This window comes from Peromyscus californicus, unplaced genomic scaffold (assembly GCF_007827085.1).
Source record: "Peromyscus californicus insignis strain IS unplaced genomic scaffold, ASM782708v3 Scaffold_23__1_contigs__length_62951481, whole genome shotgun sequence".
Classification (NCBI taxonomy): Eukaryota; Metazoa; Chordata; class Mammalia; order Rodentia; family Cricetidae; genus Peromyscus; species Peromyscus californicus.
In genome coordinates, this window is record NW_026294534.1 from 47613677 (window position 1) to 47632668 (window position 18992).

The 18992-nt window shown below is 45.1% G+C and overlaps 1 protein-coding gene across 2 annotated transcripts in view; it reads right to left on the reverse strand.

Annotated features, from left to right (window-relative positions):
* Galnt7 (polypeptide N-acetylgalactosaminyltransferase 7) overlaps positions 1-18992 on the reverse strand; it is a 131699-nt gene that overhangs the window by 23099 nt on the left and 89608 nt on the right. For both annotated transcript variants that reach the window (XM_052752326.1, XM_052752325.1), the window contains exons 3-5: positions 9692-9858; positions 339-469; positions 4-83 (exon numbers count right to left, since the gene is read on the reverse strand). In XM_052752326.1, coding sequence (XP_052608286.1) covers positions 4-83; positions 339-469; positions 9692-9858 — 378 coding nt within the window. The remainder of the gene's footprint in view (positions 1-3; positions 84-338; positions 470-9691; positions 9859-18992) is intronic.

An 18992-nucleotide genomic window follows, 5' to 3' on the forward strand; every position in this document is an offset into this window, starting at 1 on the left:
TACCTGTCCTTAGATATGGGAGCTACAAGTGGAGCATACCAGTTAACTGCCACCTCACAGTGGGCATCAAGGTATATCAAAACCTTAAAAAAAAGAGGCAGGGTGAAAGAATACTCCTCACATATGGTACATCACATATCACACACAATTTAAAATTAGACGCTAATATAAATTAGCATTTTAGTCAATTTTGCCATATAAATTATCCGTTCAAATCAACATTCTCATTTAAATTAAAAAACGAAATAAAACAAAGCTGAAGGATAATTTAAAACGTATCTGATTTTTCAGTTACCAAAAAGGCAGCGTTGACACTGTAAACAGCACAGACTTCTTACCTGTCCGAGTTTAGCCTTCTGTGCGCCAATGCTTCGAGCTTGAATTAAACCTTCTCTTCTCTCATTTCGAAACACCTTCACGAGGCCATTCCACAGTTTTATGTAGTCATCCAGTTTTTCTTTTAAATGTTCTGTAAATTAAAAAAAAATAACAACCAACATTATAGACTTTTACATAGAAACTTTTTCTCTCTCTCAAGAAACAAAGATTGAGCCGGGCGGTAGTGGTGCACGCCTTTAATCCCAGCACTCGGGAGGCAGAGCCAGGCAGATCTCTGAGTTCGAGGCCAGCCTGGTCTACAGAGCTAGCCCAGGACAGGCTCCAAAGCTACAGCGAAACCCTGTCTCAAAAACCAAACCAAACAAACAAACAAAAACAAACAAACAAAAAAACAAAGATTAGATATAGATGTGCTGTGCAATCACATGGATCAGATCAACTGTTAAATCAATTAAGATGGAAGGCAAGGGCTGAGGTATAGTTAGGCGGTAGACCATGTGTAAAGCATTTATGAGGCCCCAGGTTCAGTCATCTGCCATCACACACAAGAAAGATGGAAGGCAAAAAGTGTTACAAGTTAAGTTGTAAGATTAATATATCTGCAGAGGATTGGGTAGCATAAAAATTACCAAGCATCCCTGTGAAGAATTAAATGAATATTCAAACTTACAAATGCCAGATTGAAAAATTGAAAAGGAAAACGTACAGAATATTTTGCAGTCGAAAGAGGCTGTGGTTCAGGATCTCTGAAGACACATAATCTACTGATAATGTCATGCGATTTCTGGAAGTCTGCATGGGGCACAGGCTGCTTAACGTTTTGTTCTGGGCCATTGTTCTCCCACCATAACAGGTACTGAAAACTGCAGTCTTGCTGTGACGAAGGCTAGTCACCAAGTTGGCCTCTAACAATCAAAAGTCCCATTTTTGTCTGTAGCTTAGCATTACAAGTATGTGTATAATTAAATTATAATTATTATAATTATATATACATATACATATATGTTTGTGATTTAGTAGAGTAAATTCTATGTTATGAGAAGCAGGCACAATTGGCAAAGCCTGCACCTTGGCTTCCCATTGGAAAATAACAGCTTTTGTTTATCGCTGTGAGCCCAGGAAATTGGCTCAGCAGTTAGAACAAGCTCGAGATCCTGCTGAGATACTTCCCAAGGACATAGAAATCATCCTAAAATAGTTAAAAATCTGGCTCATCAGTACAACCACCACCAAAAAAAAAAAAAAAAAAAAAAAAAAAGTTGCTGTATCTAGATATGAGCTGGTGGTAAAATGGGTATGTTAGACCATATATTTAATAGTTTGCTTGTTTTAGGAGGCTTTTTAAATGTTTCTGTTTGTTTCAAGATGGAGTACAGTATATCCAAGGCTGGGCTCAAATTCACTGTGGAGCTGAGGCTGGACCTGAACTCTTAAAACATTGTTTTAAAATTGCATGCATTTAAAAATGGATGCGTGTCTGTGCACCACTTGTGTGTCTGGTTCATGGAGGAGGACAGAGGAGCATCTTATCCCTTAGGGCTGGAATTACAAATGGCTGTGAGCCAGGTGGCTGCTGGGAATCAAACTGTGATTCTCAAGAGCAGCCAGTGCTCTTAGCCTCTCTCCAGCTCCTAGACTTGAACATCTTGATCCCCCTGCCTCCACCTCCTAAGCACTACTATTACAGATGTGCGTAACTGCGCCAGGGTGTTTATTACCAACAAGACACCCACCCATATGGGCTTTCAGAATTAAGACATCACACACACATATTTTGGCACCAACTTTTTTTTTTTTTTCGAGACAGGGTTTTTCTGAATAGCACTGGCTGCCCTAGAACTCTGAGACCGATTGGTCTCTGTATCCCAAGTGCTGAGATTTAAGGCATGCGCCACCACCACCCAGCGATTTTCCCTTTCAAAATTAGTTGTTTCTTTGTAAAAGAAGCCTTGCCTTTTTAAAAAGCTTGGTACAGTCCTATGTTACTATTCTCTAAAGGCTTTCTTAATTCCATTAGGGCTGTCTTTGGGACATGTTACTTAAAAACATACCTTAAATACATCTTAATGTACAGAAGTGAGTGATGTGTTTTTTCACATTTAGACTCAGTCAAGACAAATGGGTTCTTTGTGACCTCACTGTATTTAGGCCTCAAAATACCCATGGCCACTGTCTAGGTGAATATTGCCTTCCTATAAACCACATATGTCAGGCTGGGTTTGTGACTGTCCATGGCCCGGGCTCATGTAGAAAGGCCGTGGGTCACTTGTGCACAGTAGCCTTACAGACAGTCCACTTGAGTTCTGCTGTCTGCTCCTTTCTCTGTCTCTGTGAAGGCAGTACACAGCTGAGTCCACTGTGGAGGTGCAAGCAGGGACAGGGATGCTCTGAACGAGATCCAGTGGAACCGAGAAAACCCTGGGCTGCTGCACACTGTAATGTAGGACCAAGAAAACCCTGGACTACTGCACACTGTAATGTAGGACCAAGAAAACCCTGGACTGCGCATGCTGTAATGTAGGACCGAGAAAACCCTGGACTGCTGCACACTGTAATGTGGGACCGAGAAAACCCTGGACTGCTGCACACTGTAATGTAGGACAGAGAAAACCCTGGACTGCTGCACACTGTAATGTAGGACCGAGAAAACCCTGGGCTGCTGCACACTGTAATGTGGGACCGAGAAAACCCTGGACTGCTGCACACCGTAATGTGGGACCGAGAAAACCCTGGACTGCTGCACTGTAATGTAGGACCAAGAAAACCCTGGACTGCTGCACTGTAATGTGGGACCGAGAAAACCCTGGACTGCTGCACACCGTAATGTGGGACCGAGAAAACCCTGGACTGCTGCACTGTAATGTAGGACCGAGAAAACCCTGGACTGCTGCACTGTAATGTGGGACCGAGAAAACCCTGGACTGCTGCACACTGTAATGTAGGACAGAGAAAACCCTGGGCTGCTGCACACTGTAATGTAGGACCGAGAAAACCCTGGGCTGCTGCACACTGTAATGTGGGACCGAGAAAACCCTGGACTGCTGCACACTGTAATGTGGGACCGAGAAAACCCTGGACTGCTGCACACTGTAATGTGGGACCGAGAAAACCCTGGGCTGCTGCACTGTAATGTAGGACCGAGAAAACCCTGGGTTGCTGCACACTGTAATGTGGGACCGAGAAAACCCTGGGCTGCTGCACTGTAATGTAGGACCGAGAAAACCCTGGACTGCTGCACACTGTAATGTAGGACCAAGAAAACCCTGGACTGCTGCACACTGTAATGTGGGACCGAGAAAACCCTGGACTGCTGCACACTGTAATGTAGGACCAAGAAAACCCTGGGCTGCTGCACACTGTAATGTGGGACCAAGAAAACCCTGGACTGCTGCACTGTAATGTAGGACCAAGAAAACCCTGGACTGCTGCACACTGTAATGTAGGACAGAGAAAACCCTGGGCTGCTGCACACTGTAATGTGGGACCGAGAAAACCCTGGGTTGCTGCACACTGTAATGTAGGACCAAGAAAACCCTGGACTGCTGCACACTGTAATGTGGGACCAAGAAAACCCTGGGCTGCTGCACACTGTAATGTGGGACCGAGAAAACCCTGGGTTGCTGCACACTGTAATGTGGGACCAAGAAAACCCTGGACTGCGCATGCTGTAATGTGGGACCGAGAAAACCCTGGACTGCTGCACACTGTAATGTAGGACCGAGAAAACCCTGGGCTGCTGCACACTGTAATGTAGGACAGAGAAAACCCTGGACTGCTGCACTGTAATGTGGGACCGAGAAAACCCTGGGCTGCTGCACACTGTAATGTGGGACCGAGAAAACCCTGGACTGCTGCACACTGTAATGTGGGACCGAGAAAACCCTGGACTGCTGCACTGTAATGTGGGACCGAGAAAACCCTGGACTGCTGCACACTGTAATGTGGGACCGAGAAAACCCTGGACTGCTGCACACTGTAATGTAGGACCGAGAAAACCCTGGGCTGCTGCACACTGTAATGTAGGACCAAGAAAACCCTGGACTGCTGCACACTGTAATGTGGGACCAAGAAAACCCTGGACTGCTGCACACTGTGATGTAGGACAGAGAAAACCCTGGACTGCGCATGCTGTAATGTGGGACCGAGAAAACCCTGGACTGCGCATGCTGTAATGTGGGACCGAGAAAACCCTGGACTGCTGCACACTGTAATGTGGGACCGAGAAAACCCTGGGCTGCTGCACACTGTAATGTAGGACAGAGAAAACCCTGGACTGCTGCACACTGTAATGTGGGACCGAGAAAACCCTGGACTGCTGCACACTGTAATGTAGGACCAAGAAAACCCTGGACTGCTGCACACTGTAATGTGGGACCAAGAAAACCCTGGACTGCTGCACACTGTGATGTAGGACAGAGAAAACCCTGGACTGCGCATGCTGTAATGTGGGACCGAGAAAACCCTGGACTGCGCATGCTGTAATGTGGGACCGAGAAAACCCTGGACTGCTGCACACTGTAATGTAGGACCAAGAAAACCCTGGGCTGCTGCACACTGTAATGTGGGACCGAGAAAACCCTGGACTGCGCATGCTGTAATGTGGGACAGAGAAAACCCTGGACTACTGCACACTGTAATGTGGGACCGAGAAAACCCTGGGCTGCTGCACACTGTAATGTGGGACCGAGAAAACCCTGGGCTGCTGCACACTGTAATGTGGGACCGAGAAAACCCTGGGTTGCTGCACACTGTAATGTAGGACAGAGAAAACCCTGGGCTGCTGCACACTGTAATGTAGGACAGAGAAAACCCTGGACTGCTGCACACTGTAATGTGGGACCGAGAAAACCCTGGGCTGCTGCACACTGTAATGTGGGACAGAGAAAACCCTGGGCTGCTGCACACTGTAATGTAGGACCAAGAAAACCCTGGACTGCTGCACACTGTAATGTGGGACCGAGAAAACCCTGGGCTGCTGCACACTGTAATGTAGGACAGAGAAAACCCTGGGCTGCTGCACTGTAATGTGGGACCAAGAAAACCCTGGACTGCTGCACACTGTAATGTGGGACAGAGAAAACCCTGGGCTGCTGCACACTGTAATGTGGAACCGAGAAAACCCTGGGCTGCTGCACACTGTAATGTGGGACCGAGAAAACCCTGGGCTGCTGCACACTGTAATGTAGGACCAAGAAAACCCTGGGCTGCTGCACACTGTAATGTAGGACCGAGAAAACCCTGGACTGCGCATGCTGTAATGTGGGACCGAGAAAACCCTGGACTGCTGCACACTGTAATGTGGGACCAAGAAAACCCTGGACTGCTGCACACTGTAATGTGGGACCGAGAAAACCCTGGGCTGCTGCACTGTAATGTGGGACCAAGAAAACCCTGGACTGCACACTGTAATGTAGGACCAAGAAAACCCTGGACTGCTGCACACTGTAATGTGGGACCAAGAAAACCCTGGGCTGCTGCACACTGTAATGTAGGACCGAGAAAACCCTGGACTGCTGCACACTGTAATGTAGGACCGAGAAAACCCTGGACTGCTGCACACTGTAATGTAGGACAGAGAAAACCCTGGACTGCTGCACACTGTAATGTGGGACCGAGAAAACCCTGGGCTGCTGCACACTGTAATGTGGGACAGAGAAAACCCTGGGCTGCTGCACTGTAATGTAGGACCGAGAAAACCCTGGGCTGCTGCACACTGTAATGTGGGACCGAGAAAACCCTGGACTGCTGCACACCGTAATGTGGGACAGAGAAAACCCTGGGCTGCTGCACTGTAATGTGGGACCGAGAAAACCCTGGACTACTGCACACTGTAATGTGGGACCAAGAAAACCCTGGACTGCTGCACACTGTAATGTGGGACCGAGAAAACCCTGGACTGCTGCACACTGTAATGTAGGACCGAGAAAACCCTGGGCTGCTGCACACTGTAATGTAGGACCAAGAAAACCCTGGACTGCTGCACACTGTAATGTGGGACAGAGAAAACCCTGGACTGCTGCACACTGTAATGTAGGACCGAGAAAACCCTGGGCTGCTGCACACTGTAATGTAGGACAGAGAAAACCCTGGACTGCGCATGCTGTAATGTGGGACCGAGAAAACCCTGGACTGCGCATGCTGTAATGTGGGACAGAGAAAACCCTGGGCTGCTGCAGACCTCTAAGCGTCTGGTCTGAGGCTGTTCTATCTGAAGCCACACCCCAGCTTCATCCCAAGACACACAAACGTGGTGAGGAGCTGGCTCTATTTAAAGGCCCCAAATCTTGCTAAGAGAGAACATTTTCGTTTCCGGGAGCCTAATGGTTATGGAAAATAGTTAGATCGTTTTAGGGGTTTTATATTATTTTGTCTCTAAAATAAAACTTATGACTTGAAAGTTTACTTTTTACTGGGGCAAGGTATAAACCAAGTCCCCCCACCCCACACCCCAACCCCCGGAGCTGAGGACCGAATCCAAGGCCTTGTACTTGCTAGGCAAGCACTCTACCACTGAGCTAAACCCCCAACCCCTAAACCAAGTTTTTATTTGGGCTTGATTAACCAAATATTACAATTTTCCTGAAGTTAGTAGCAAAAGATTTCAATGTTGTCTTGAGATTGGGAACACTAATTACAGGCCTTCTGGACTCTGGTTCCAGGGGAGTCTAGAAGTTTCCACCCACTGTGAGGTAAGTAGATCCTGCCTGGGTGTGAGTCAGAATTGTAGAGAGCGATAACACGAGACACACTGACAGCAAGAGAGAAGTCAGATGCCCAAACACCTCAAGCCTCAGGGTCCCCTCTTCTTTTCGGGGCCCAAAAGTTATTATAGGGTGGTAAGGTGTCTATTCTTTTTATAATGTTGATTATTAATAATCAATTTCCTACAAGCAGGACCAAGGCAGGAGAGTTTAGAAAGTAGTTTTGTAGATTTAGATTTTTTTTTTTATACATTTAAAAATGACTGCATGGCTGCTTGCTTGCCTGCATGTAAGTGCACCACGTGTGTGCTGTGAACCTGGAGGCCAGAGGAGGGCGTGGGGTCAACTGGAACTGGAGTCAGAGGTGGTGGTGAGCCATCTCCAGTCCCCTAAAAATCTATTTTCAAATGCTTGTCTTGCAGAAAAAAAAATAATTTTGATAAAAGCATTTTTTGTCAGAGAAAACTGCAACCAAGATAAGACATCTAAGTTAAACACATTTAATTCAGCTAAAAAATTTAAAGCGATACATCTGGAGTAATTAAAAATGATTAGCTGAAAAGGTTATCTGCTGCAAAAACGTGAGAGAAAGAAATAAATCATCATTTTCTTTTTTTTCTAGTGCTAGCATATGTGAGCACATCAAGATTCCAGGCATGTCCTTGAAGAAGCAGCACAGGTTTACTCAGACTTGGAGAGTTCTGAATGGCCCTCTGGAGGAAGCTCGATTCAGGACGCTGTATAAAGCTATCCTGGAAGGTATTTTCACGGTACTGATGTCCTATCTTCAACCCTAACATCGGATTTGGTGGTCACGTCTTATGCAGAAAACCTTGAAACTTGTCTGTCAGTGTGCAAACACCCTGTTCTTACTGAGTAGGTGGGCACTGCGGTCAGCCCAAAAACTCCTGTTGTTCTGTGACAAGTGAAAATAAACGAATATGCAGAGTTATACTGAAGAAGCAACATTCCGTTTTCATCTGCACGTTGACGGAGGATCTGGGCTACATTACTTCCACATTTCTGTGATTAAGAATATGTATTTAACTTGCAATAACGTATTGAAAGAAATTATTCCCAATTAACTGTAAAAATTCACTTCTCTGGAATATCGCCACTGGACCACTCTCTTGCCAAGCTGAATCAAGATGACTCCTAAATACTGTCACTGTCTCCTTCAAAAGAATGAAGAGCAAGCCAGGAGCAGCCTGTGGTGACAGTGCTTGAGTGGTGGAGACAGGAAGGTAGGAACAAGAATTTCAGGCTAGACTTAGCTACACAGAGTTCAAGGCTAGCTTGGGGTACAGGAGCCCCCACATTGTTCGTGCTCTCTCTCTTCTCTCAAAAGCAAAAACAAAAACAAAAACCTTCATGGGACTGGCCCTGCAGACCCAAAGCTGCAGGATCTCCATGACACAGGCAACAGCAGGATACGCAAGAGGAGTCCCAGTGAGGGCCCAGTGTCTACAGTGTAGCAGAAAGAAGAAGCCTAGAAGCAGACCAAGGACTCTCTGCAGTGACCACTTGCAAGTAAAAATACATGGACAAAAGGGTTTATTGTGTGACTCACTGTGTCACACTGCAGCTTCCATGACGAGATAGATTTTTCTTTTTTTTCTCTGAAATTTTATTTTATTTGGGGGGAGTTGCAAGGGCAGAGGGTGGATACAAAGGGACAGGGAAGTGAATGGGATGGAGATGCATGATGTGAAAGACACAAAGAATAAATAAAAAGAAAGTTAAAAAGAACAAAAAGCCCTTCATAACTTGTTTTTACTTAATAGTTTAAATCCAATACAGAATTAAATGAGCTGTAGAAGATGTGTTCTGTATTTAAAAAGTAGCCCAGTATGGCCATTATGATGGTTAATGTGGTAACTTGGCAGGATCCAGCTCTGAATGCAGGTGGCACCATCCCACGGGACTTGGGTCCTTGACTGAGGAAAAAGAAAATGGGCTGAGCACCAACATGTACCGCCCTCCTCTTCCTCACCATGGACTCAATGTGCCCTCAGACTGTGCGCCAAAATAACCCGCTCTTCTTAAGTGGCTTTTGTCGGGACCTGCGTCACAGCGACAAGAAAGGTAACTAACACACACACATTCTCAGGCCACATTCAGTACTCTAGCGTCATCGTTCAAGTGCAAACTGAAGTCTGTGAGACAGGTGTGTGGACTTCAGTCTGAAAACTATGGCTGGAGCTTCGGGTGGCAATGCAAAAGATACATGATTCTGTTTTTCAATCTTTCAGTAAGTTACTCTAGAACTCAATTTTTTGTGTGTGTGTGTGAAATCCAAGCCCCACAGAATTGGTACAGCATCTGACAATGCCTGAAGACAGTCTTGAACTCATGGACTTGGACCTAGCAGTTAATGACTACCTCTGTGACTTCTGGCAAGCCATGTGGTTTCTTTGAGCCTCTTGTATAAAATAGAAATAATTATAATATTGTAAAGGTTACTGTTAGGATTAAACAAAATGACTGATCTACGGTGCTTGGCACAGTGACAACATAGTAACATATCAGTAGACACCTTTCATTTTTAAAACTTAATTATTTTTATATAACATCTTAATAACTACTTATGATTGACTTATTTTATAGCCAGAATTTTATAGCCAAGATGTCAAATCTACAGCCGTTATTACCTTTATTGCTGAAATCATCAATTAAGACAATTTCTGCTAAATACTTCCTCGGTGTTCTTTTGATCACACTGTGTACTGTTCTCATGAGGGTTGACCATCCTTCATTATGGAAGACAATGACAACACTCGAAGTGAGCAGGTTTTCATCATAATGCCAATACTTGCATCTGTAAAAAGAAAATTTCACCATATATAGTTAGAGGGAATCTATAACACTTGCTCCAAAGTCTCTGCGACTGAATTTTCTGATTGGATTAAATATTTTTTGATTTATCTAAGGAAACAGTATGAAGCGCTTGGGATCTCAGCAGAAACATAAGATCAAAGCGAGACGCTGGTGTTTAAAGTTTCTCTGAGATAAAGCTCCTTGGTATCAGCACGTCGTGTGATAAAAGACGATGCTAAAGATACTATTACAGCTGTCAGCTTGTTTTCCGTGTCACAGACATTACTTTATTTTCCTTTTGGAAACTTGAGCTTTAAGACTTATGCGGTTGTCTAATACGACAGCAAAAAGTATTCAGAAAAAATTAAGCAGGTTAACCAGGTACACATGGAAGTCTCTGGAAAACTTACTAGTAAATGAGTACAGCTCTAATACTGTCTGGACCTTCTGGACTGACAGAAAAAAGGATCTTTGGTTACTCTACAAAAGAATGTTTGAGACAATGGTAGCGGGAATGAAGCTGTTGGAAGCCTTTTCCTAACGGAAGGAATCTGAGAACAGGATCTGATGAAGACTCCGGAGCCAGGGGATACTTGATGAGCACATCTGAACGGGGGTAAGCCAAAGTTAGCAGCCTCATGCTCTTTCAGGGTGATTGCTCAAAATACAGAAATAGGAAAGTGTCAATCTTGGGCCTGCCCTGTGAGACAGACCAGAGGGTAAAGACACCTGCTGAGCAAACCTGGTTAAATTCCTGGAACCCAGACAGAAGGGACAGCATGAGTGTACTGATTTGGCTTTAAACCATTTATTGTATACTATTCCACAGTATGGGCTGTTCCATAATTGAGCGAATCATTTTCTTATTGATGGGCATTGCACTTGACTCTATGTCCTTATACAGGAATCTATCCTTCTAGATGTTCAAGTCCATAATCCGTTAAGGACAGAGCTTTGTTAGTTCCATTCAGCCCCAAGTTCCCAGCAGCTAACACACAACGGCTGCTCTATGACTGGGGACGACAGTTTTGATAACCACTCGATGCGTTTCCTTCTCTTAGAATGTCCATCCCATACAATCCCATTCTGAGATGCCTTTGAGTCCTGACGGCCCATATTCTGTGGGAGAGAAGCCCTCCCCGTTCCAGGAAAAGACAGAAGCTGAAGAGCTCCTAGTACGGAGAAGTGGAAAAATCTGGAAAGAACAAGAGGACAGAATGGAACAAAAGCAGACGAAAAGCCAAGTATGGTGGCTCATGCCTGTAAGTAACCCACCCCAGAGGTGGGGGCAGGATCAAGTCAAGGGCACCTTCAGCGACGTAGTGAGTTCTAGGCCACCCTGAGGTACAGAATGAGATCCTGTCTCAAACCAAACCAAAGCAACAACAAAACGAGGAGATGAAGGGACAGGCCTGTGCCACCTCCATTTCGTTCCAAGAGATGGCCTGGTGTGGAGCGTCTGCAGGGCAGAACACTAACAACAACTGAGGTGTATTTAGGCAGAGAAAGCTACAGTCTCCATCCCACATCTTCTTTACAGTCTCTCTTGGCTCTAGAATGACACACCCAAGGGCCAGAACTTTCCACGTGATTTCAATGGGGAGCAGAGAAGGTGGCTAAGCGTGGACAGGTTCACGGCTTGCCGTTCTGGGTGTCAGGGCACTAGGAGGTCGGAGAGTGGACAGCGAATCTACGGTGCGGAAGCTTTAGGCCATGGTTTGGCTCTAGACGACAAGTACAGCTCAGAGGACCCAGTGAGGTCCAAGGCGGAGATGAGTCCCCAGGGTTAGGATGGCATGGAAGGAGCCACCAGTCACAAGGGCTGCCAGAGTCACCGGGTCACTGCCGCATGATTTTCTGTGGTTAGACTGTGTCCCCAAAGCTCAAGTGTTGCAGACCTGATCCCTAAAGGCGAGAGTGTTGGGAGGTGGAGCCTTGGGGGTGAGTAAACATATTCATCCTGTTACCATCACAGTGGGTTTCTCAAAACTGTGGGTTTAGCACCTTCCTATTGCGATGTCTCACTCATTTACACAGCAACAATTCTGCTCTCAAACCTTTCCCCACGATTAGCTGCAGTAAGGAGGTCCATGCCGCATGGCCGTCCCTCAGTCTGAAAGCTTCTCAGCCCTCAGAATTCTGAGACTTTTCATTTTTTCATAATTCTCACGGTGTGGTCTGTCACAGTAGCAACACAAGGGGTCTAACACCAGTGTCTCAGAAGCGGATGAAGAGTTCGGTGTACTCAAGGAGCCAGGACCCCCCTCACTCAGGGCCAGAAGAGGGCAGCACCTCAAGAGTGCCAGAAATGGGACCTCTGCAGTATAGAAACATGCTATAGAAGTGTGAGCCCTGGGCCGGGAACCAGCCCCGCCAGAGCCGTAGGGCAACACAGATGGCGTTCATTTAACCGCAGGCTTCCCTTTGCCACGGGCAGCCAGAATGGACGCAGGTTCGAGTGCTCATCATCCACAGTGTCTTGACGTGAACACCGACCGGGGAAGGGGAGATCCTGGACTGGCAAGCCGGCTGGCTCAGCGGGGACAGGTGCCTAACCGCTGTGCCTGAAGATCTGAGCTGAATCCCTACGATGGAAGGACAGAGCTGACTCCTGCAAGCTGAACTCTGACCTCCACACACAGTAAATAAACGTGAAAAGGAAGAAAAAGAACTATCTGTGATACTGTGGTAAAAACCCTGTCTTGCATCATGTCTCACCTCACTGCTATAAAATCTGCAATAGATTAGTCTCCTTTATCCGTGGTGTTCGCTAGTTACTTGTGGTCAAACATGGCTCAGTAATAGAGTACTATATAGTTAAGATATCAGGAGAGGCCTACTTGCGAACTTAAGTTTATGATCAGTTATTGATGTTTGTTAATCTCTTAGGATGCCTAATTTATGGACTATTTTTATCATAGGAAGACATGTTTAGGAAAAGATGTAGTATACATACATACATACATACATACATACTATCTGCGCCTCCAGGAACCTACTTAGGGGTCTTGACCGTATCCTCTCCAGATAACTGACTGGGAGTTGTGTAGGAAAGAAAACCAATCGCAGTGAGAAGCCACGTTTAGGTGGATGGGATAGCTACATGCTTTTGACTCATTTCTGCTCCCCAGCATCTCATGCTCCAAGAGAGCTTTTCAGTCTTCCAGCATCGAGGACAGCAGGACTCAGCTATGCTGGAAAACTGCTCTGATCACAGGCACTCATATTCAGGTTAGAAGCTTGTAATATGGAGTGATCCTTGTCATCCTATGGAACGTTTTCATGGTAACTTCGGAGACAAGTGCTTGCTACAGGAGAAGAGACAGAAAGCATTTGGGCGCATGTGGCTACATGCGTTGTGTAGGAAAAGGAGGACATCAGGTTTCCTTCTCGGTCACTCTCTACTGTCTTCCTTTGAGATAATCTTTCATTGGGCCTGGAGCTATGTTAGCAGCCAGAATGCCTCATACAGTGCTGAGGTTATAGGCATGTGAGGGCACGCTTGTTTTTGTTTTTGTTTTTAATGTGAGTGCTGGGGATTCGAATCCAGGTCCTCATGCTTGCACAGCAAGCACTCTTACCCCTGAGGCATTCCCGCTTCCCCAAGCATTTCACTGTGACTTCTGTAATTTACAAAAGTACATTTCAGATCCAAAAAAGGAACCATGTATCAACACATACTTGATCGATCTCTATAGATCTGGTATCATCTGTAGTTTGATACAGAACCTTGCCACAGGGGCTAAGGGGTGGTGTTAGAGCTGAGAGTGCTTGCTGCTCTTCCAGAGGACCCAAACTAGGTTCCCAGGACCCACACGGGGTGGCTTACAACATCCTGCAACTGAATCTCCAAAAGGATCTAATACCCTCTGGTCTCCCGCAGGCGCCCACACCGTGTGCCATACATAAGACACACTCATACACACAAACACATACACACACACAACACACACAAACACATACACACACACAAAACACATACTCCTAGTTAGAACAGAATAATTTAAAAGTCTTGTAATTAAACTATCGATAAATAATATTCTAGTTAAGCAGACTATGAAAAACCCAATAGTTTTAGGTTATAAGCTGTTGTGATTTACATGGACTATCATTAATCTACAGCACTATACATATGCACGTGTGTGAGAATGTTACTCAACTTCCACCCTTTAGGAGCTGTGTCTTATTTCTAGATTATTCACACAAAGTCTTTATTTTGATAAGGAGTAACTTTAGACTCTCTCCTGTTAATTCTGCAGGAAGTCTAAATCTAACAGGGAGGAAGTTTTAGGCACAGGAATTAAACTCACAATTTGAGAAACACTGACTTTATTAACTACCTCTTCCATTTAAAAATAAATACAGTGCTTTTCCGGCTTCCATCTGAAAATACTGTTTATTTAAATAACTAACGGAAGAGAAAAATGCTTAGAATCTACCTGAAATGGAGCTTACAATAAATTCCCAAACATATTAGAAATGTAGACACGAAATTTAACAGCATTCAGAAATACCTATTTTATCTTTTTGGGGGGCGGGGCTTGAGACAGGATTTCTTTGTGTAACCCTGGCTATCCCAGAACTAGCTCTTTAGACCAGGCTGGCCTCAAACTCACAGAGATCCCCCTGCCTCTGCTGGGATTAAAGGCATGGTCCATTTTCAATTCAACCAGAGTTACAGCCATTAAACCTGTGCATCAAACTCAACAGACTGGCCTTTATCCAAGGGTGTGGTTTCTGTGCATTATGGGTGGAATAGTACGGAGTTAGCACCTGAGAATATAAGTGCTACTCCTTCAAATGTATGTATGCAGAAAGATACAGAATTTAACAACAAAAAACCTAGAATGTTACTTCCTCATTAGCACTCTCTGGATATGCATTTTATCAGTGTGGCTCCTGGAGAAAATTTGATGATTTTCAGCCCTCTTAAGGGTGTAGTGCCTCAAACTGGCTCTAGGTATAACTCTTTCATGAGTTCCAACAAAATTACATTAGCCCTAAAGTTTGTTTTGTTTTGTAATCGTATCATATTCTAGCTCCCAAATCCCTGGAACGTTCCTCCTTAAATGACTATCAAGACCAGTGTCTCCCATTCTGTTATAATTGCATTTCATATATTGACTTAGACGCTGACTCCAGCAGGCCCTGGTCTCTGGGACAGGTTTATCATCTGTTGTGTATAAGCATCCCTCCCAGCTTTCTGGTTCAAAACTGGCTCAGTATGCTTACTATCTCTTCATCTACTATTCCCGGGGCTAAACATAAGATCAGGTGTTGTGCTTAAAGCTACATGCTATCTCTGAGAGAATGAGAAATTCCAACTCTACTTCAAACTGTGTGTCTGTGCTTTGTTCACAGAGGTCTGAAGACTTTACAAAGCTATCCTGCAAAACTGAGATGACTGGGCATCATGGTCTACTGGGTAAGCATGTGTCTGCTTTCAAAGATATGAGCTTGGCTTGGCTCCTTTTCATAGACCATGCTGACGTTTAGCAAAGGTGAGTCTTTATGTCTAAACCACTGGGACCATGCCTCACATCAAGTCTCTAGAACCAAACTTGCTCTCTTCCTTTCGGAAAACATCTGCTCCTCAAGTCCCTCCCCTGTGTTTCAGTGTGCTGGGTGAGTGATGAGACTTCTACTTAAACTCATCTGCTAAGCTCCTCAATATCTGGTCCTCTGTGCAGCTTTGAAGGCCTGCAAGCTGCAGGACTGGCCTAAAGGGTGGGGGCTCTCAATGAGAAGCTGGATAAGTTTGATCCCTAGGACCCAGCTGCTAGAAGGAGAAAACCAACTTCTGCAGGCCATTAAACATGCACCTACACACACACACACACACATACACACATACACACACACACACAGGCACGCACACGCTCACACTCAATAAATTAATCTAATAACAAATTAAAAAATAAAAGAAACTTTTAAAGGCCTTAGTAAATCTAACATACTCTTAAGATGTCAATTATAAAATTTTAATCATCAGCTCTTTCCTGACAATGAGGGAACAAAAATATAAGTATGTCTATTTTTCCTCATACTATGCCCAAACAATTTATTTATTTTTTGCATTTGTACTCTAAACAGAATCTGCATTTGAGAGGAACATTATGTTGGGATACATGTATAGAATGTCTGCTTAAAGCAACCACATCCCATGGTTCTATCTCCTTAGCAATTCCTCAAGAGGAGACTATATAACATTATCTCTGGGACAGCGAAGGGACTAGTAGGGAACACTGGTTCCAGCTGGGCCAGCTGGAGTCTTTCACTTTGGACTCTGAGCTCGTGTGACTTTAGTTTCTATTTATATTTGCATGGTGAGGCAAGGGTTTGAAACACAGAGTTTTTCTTGGAGAAATGCAAAAAAAAAAAAAAAAAACCACCCCAAAACAAAAAACAAACAAACAAAAAAAAACAGGTAAGTGTATGAATGTTTAACAGACACATGACTTCACTTCTTTGTCTGCCCCCTCCTGGTTCTGAATCTCCAGTGACTCTCACATGTCCTGTGTGATCTTGGTTTCCACGAGACAGTTCAGCAGGACCTCTTCACCTACCTGTTTTAGCTTAGCTAGTTTAAAAGATTTGTTTTTAAGTAACTACCCCATCTAACATGTTAACCTTAATATTTTTACTAAATTTCAGCTCATTATGTATGTGTGTTCATAGAATAAAACTTCAGAGTTTCACTAGCCAATCAGCAAATCAAGCTATTTTCTCTTACAATTTGTGATTGGAGAGCTTCTTGGTGAAGTTACAGAAAGATGAGCTAGAGACGACCTCTCTAGGTGGTATCACTTTGTAGGTCCTAAAAATACTTTGTGTTGCCGGGCGGTGGTGGCGCACGCCTTTAATCCCAGCACTCGGGAGGCAGAGCCAGGCGGATCTCTGTGAGTTCGAGGCCAGCCTGGGCTACCAAGTGAGTCCCAGGAAAGGCGCAAAGCTACACAGAGAAACCCTGTCTCGAAAAACCAAAAAAAAAAAAAAAAAATACTTTGTGTAGATGAACATTAACATTAGAGAATTACATATTACCTAAATTAGAGATATTTCAAAGTAGATAACTAATTAGTGTATAATTTGAGATATTAGGGGAAAAAGTCCTCAAGTTTTATAGTCTAGTCACCACTAAAAACTACCTAAAATCAGATTACGTGGCCAGTATAGAGTCTGTGGGAATGGTTGGTGTCACAATTCTGAAGGTTCCACACACCGTTCCTTGGCCACAGCGAGGTCTGCCGGGCAGGCTTATTGAATGGCTCAGGCCCGAGCGCTCCCTAAAGACAGCTGGTCGGGACACAGTGACACTGATCGCCATTTCTTTGGTCCCCCATCCTAGCCTCCTTTTGACTAGGCACAGTGGAATCGAGTTCCAGTTTGTTTTTATCCTAATCATTGTCTCAGACTTCCTTCCACGAAGAGCTTGTGCCCTTTCCCTTCACTGTTAGACACTGATTACTTTTCCCTAACGGTCTTATTAGTCAGTCCTCCGTTGAAGGTCAAAATTCTGTCTGTAGTAATAGAAACTCCCTCATCCTATTATCTGCAAAATGAAAATATCAGAAAAGCTACGTTCGGTTCTGCCCAAATCGCAAGCATTTCATGATTATGTCAATTCTCGATTTCAAAAATGTTTACAGGTCTACTCTTTTTCAGTGTCGCCTGATGTCACAGAACACCATCCATTTTTCTCTGCTAATGAGTCAAATATTATTGACAGGGAGAATAATAAATCTTCCATTCTTTGGGGAGGTTGAGAAATCAAGTCGATGTACACAGAATTAACGGCTGTGCCTGGAAAAAATTTCAAGTATATCACCTGTCATACCAAAACTAAGTAATGGAGAAAGTACAGCAGCTGCTAACGGTAATTCTTGCTTGAGCTTACGATGTGGTACCATGGTTGGAAACCAGAGCAAGTATGAAGGGTAGAGCCAGGGGGCAGCTTTGGCCCTGCCCCTCAGATCAGTCCAATCTCAATAAAAGACAGTGGTCTGCCATGTGCACAAGGTTTAAGGCAAGTGGTCCAGTTCCAGCTGGGCTACTGCGTCAATTCTTGGGACTACAGTCTTGTTCTGGGGCCAAGCTGGGATTCTGAGGGTTAGTCCATGTCTAAACAGTCGCTGGATTGGAGGAGGAGGGGCTGTTTGAGCAAAACAGGTTTGCTAGAACCTTTCCAGGCTGAATCGGGGCCAAGAGCTACGGAAAAAGCAGGAACAGCCATAGCCTTCTGCAGCATATACAACCAAGAGCAATAGTCATCTACCTGTCCAGAACTCTGTGACCTCTGCTGATTGGGATGTGGGCCAGCGAGATGGCACCCCAAGTATAAGGCACCCCCTAGAGTCCCCATAAAGGTGGAAGGAGAGAGACAACCTCCCAAATCCTCTGTTCTCCACACGTAAGTGCAACATAATGCCCATCCCCCCTCTCACACGCAGAGCCCCCTAATAATAAATACATGGAAAAATAGAAAACCCCCTGTAATGCATCCATTTCCATTCTCTATATGAGGTAGTCAGTGACCTGTCACCCATAGTGCAATACAGCTGCCCAGTCGTTAGCCATGATGTCACCCTTCCTTTCCCTCAGCTCCTCATCCAGGGTCACACTCATGGTATGGTTAGAATTCACAGGTCCTAAAAAGCCAGGGGAGCTAGATGTGATGCCCTCTTCGGAGAACTCAGCTTGAGACCTCCAAGCATGAGAACAGCTCCGTCTCAGCCCCCCAGCTGGTGCTCCAGCTCTGTTAAAGAGTCCAGCAAGCCAAACAGGAAGAAGAGGTTAGGAGCTGGAACTCGTGAGGACCCTGCAAGAAGACACAGGAGAGACCTGACCAGCGCACTGATGGTCAACATGGTTACCGTGCGCCTCTCTGCGGAGGAAGCAGGTGGATTCACAGACACACAGGCTAGAATCAGAGGACACCGACTGAGTGGACAGCATGGCCCTGAACACAAAGCAGAAACACAAGCGCCCATGGGGAACGTTAGGGCGTCCGTTTCCAAGCACGAGTCCAACACGCTTGGGCTCTCAGAACTCCTGGGAAGGGTCTGAGGGTGCCGATAATCTTGCAAGGTGAATGTTGGAGCCAGACAACTGGCGCTTTCGCCATCAAGTGTCCTG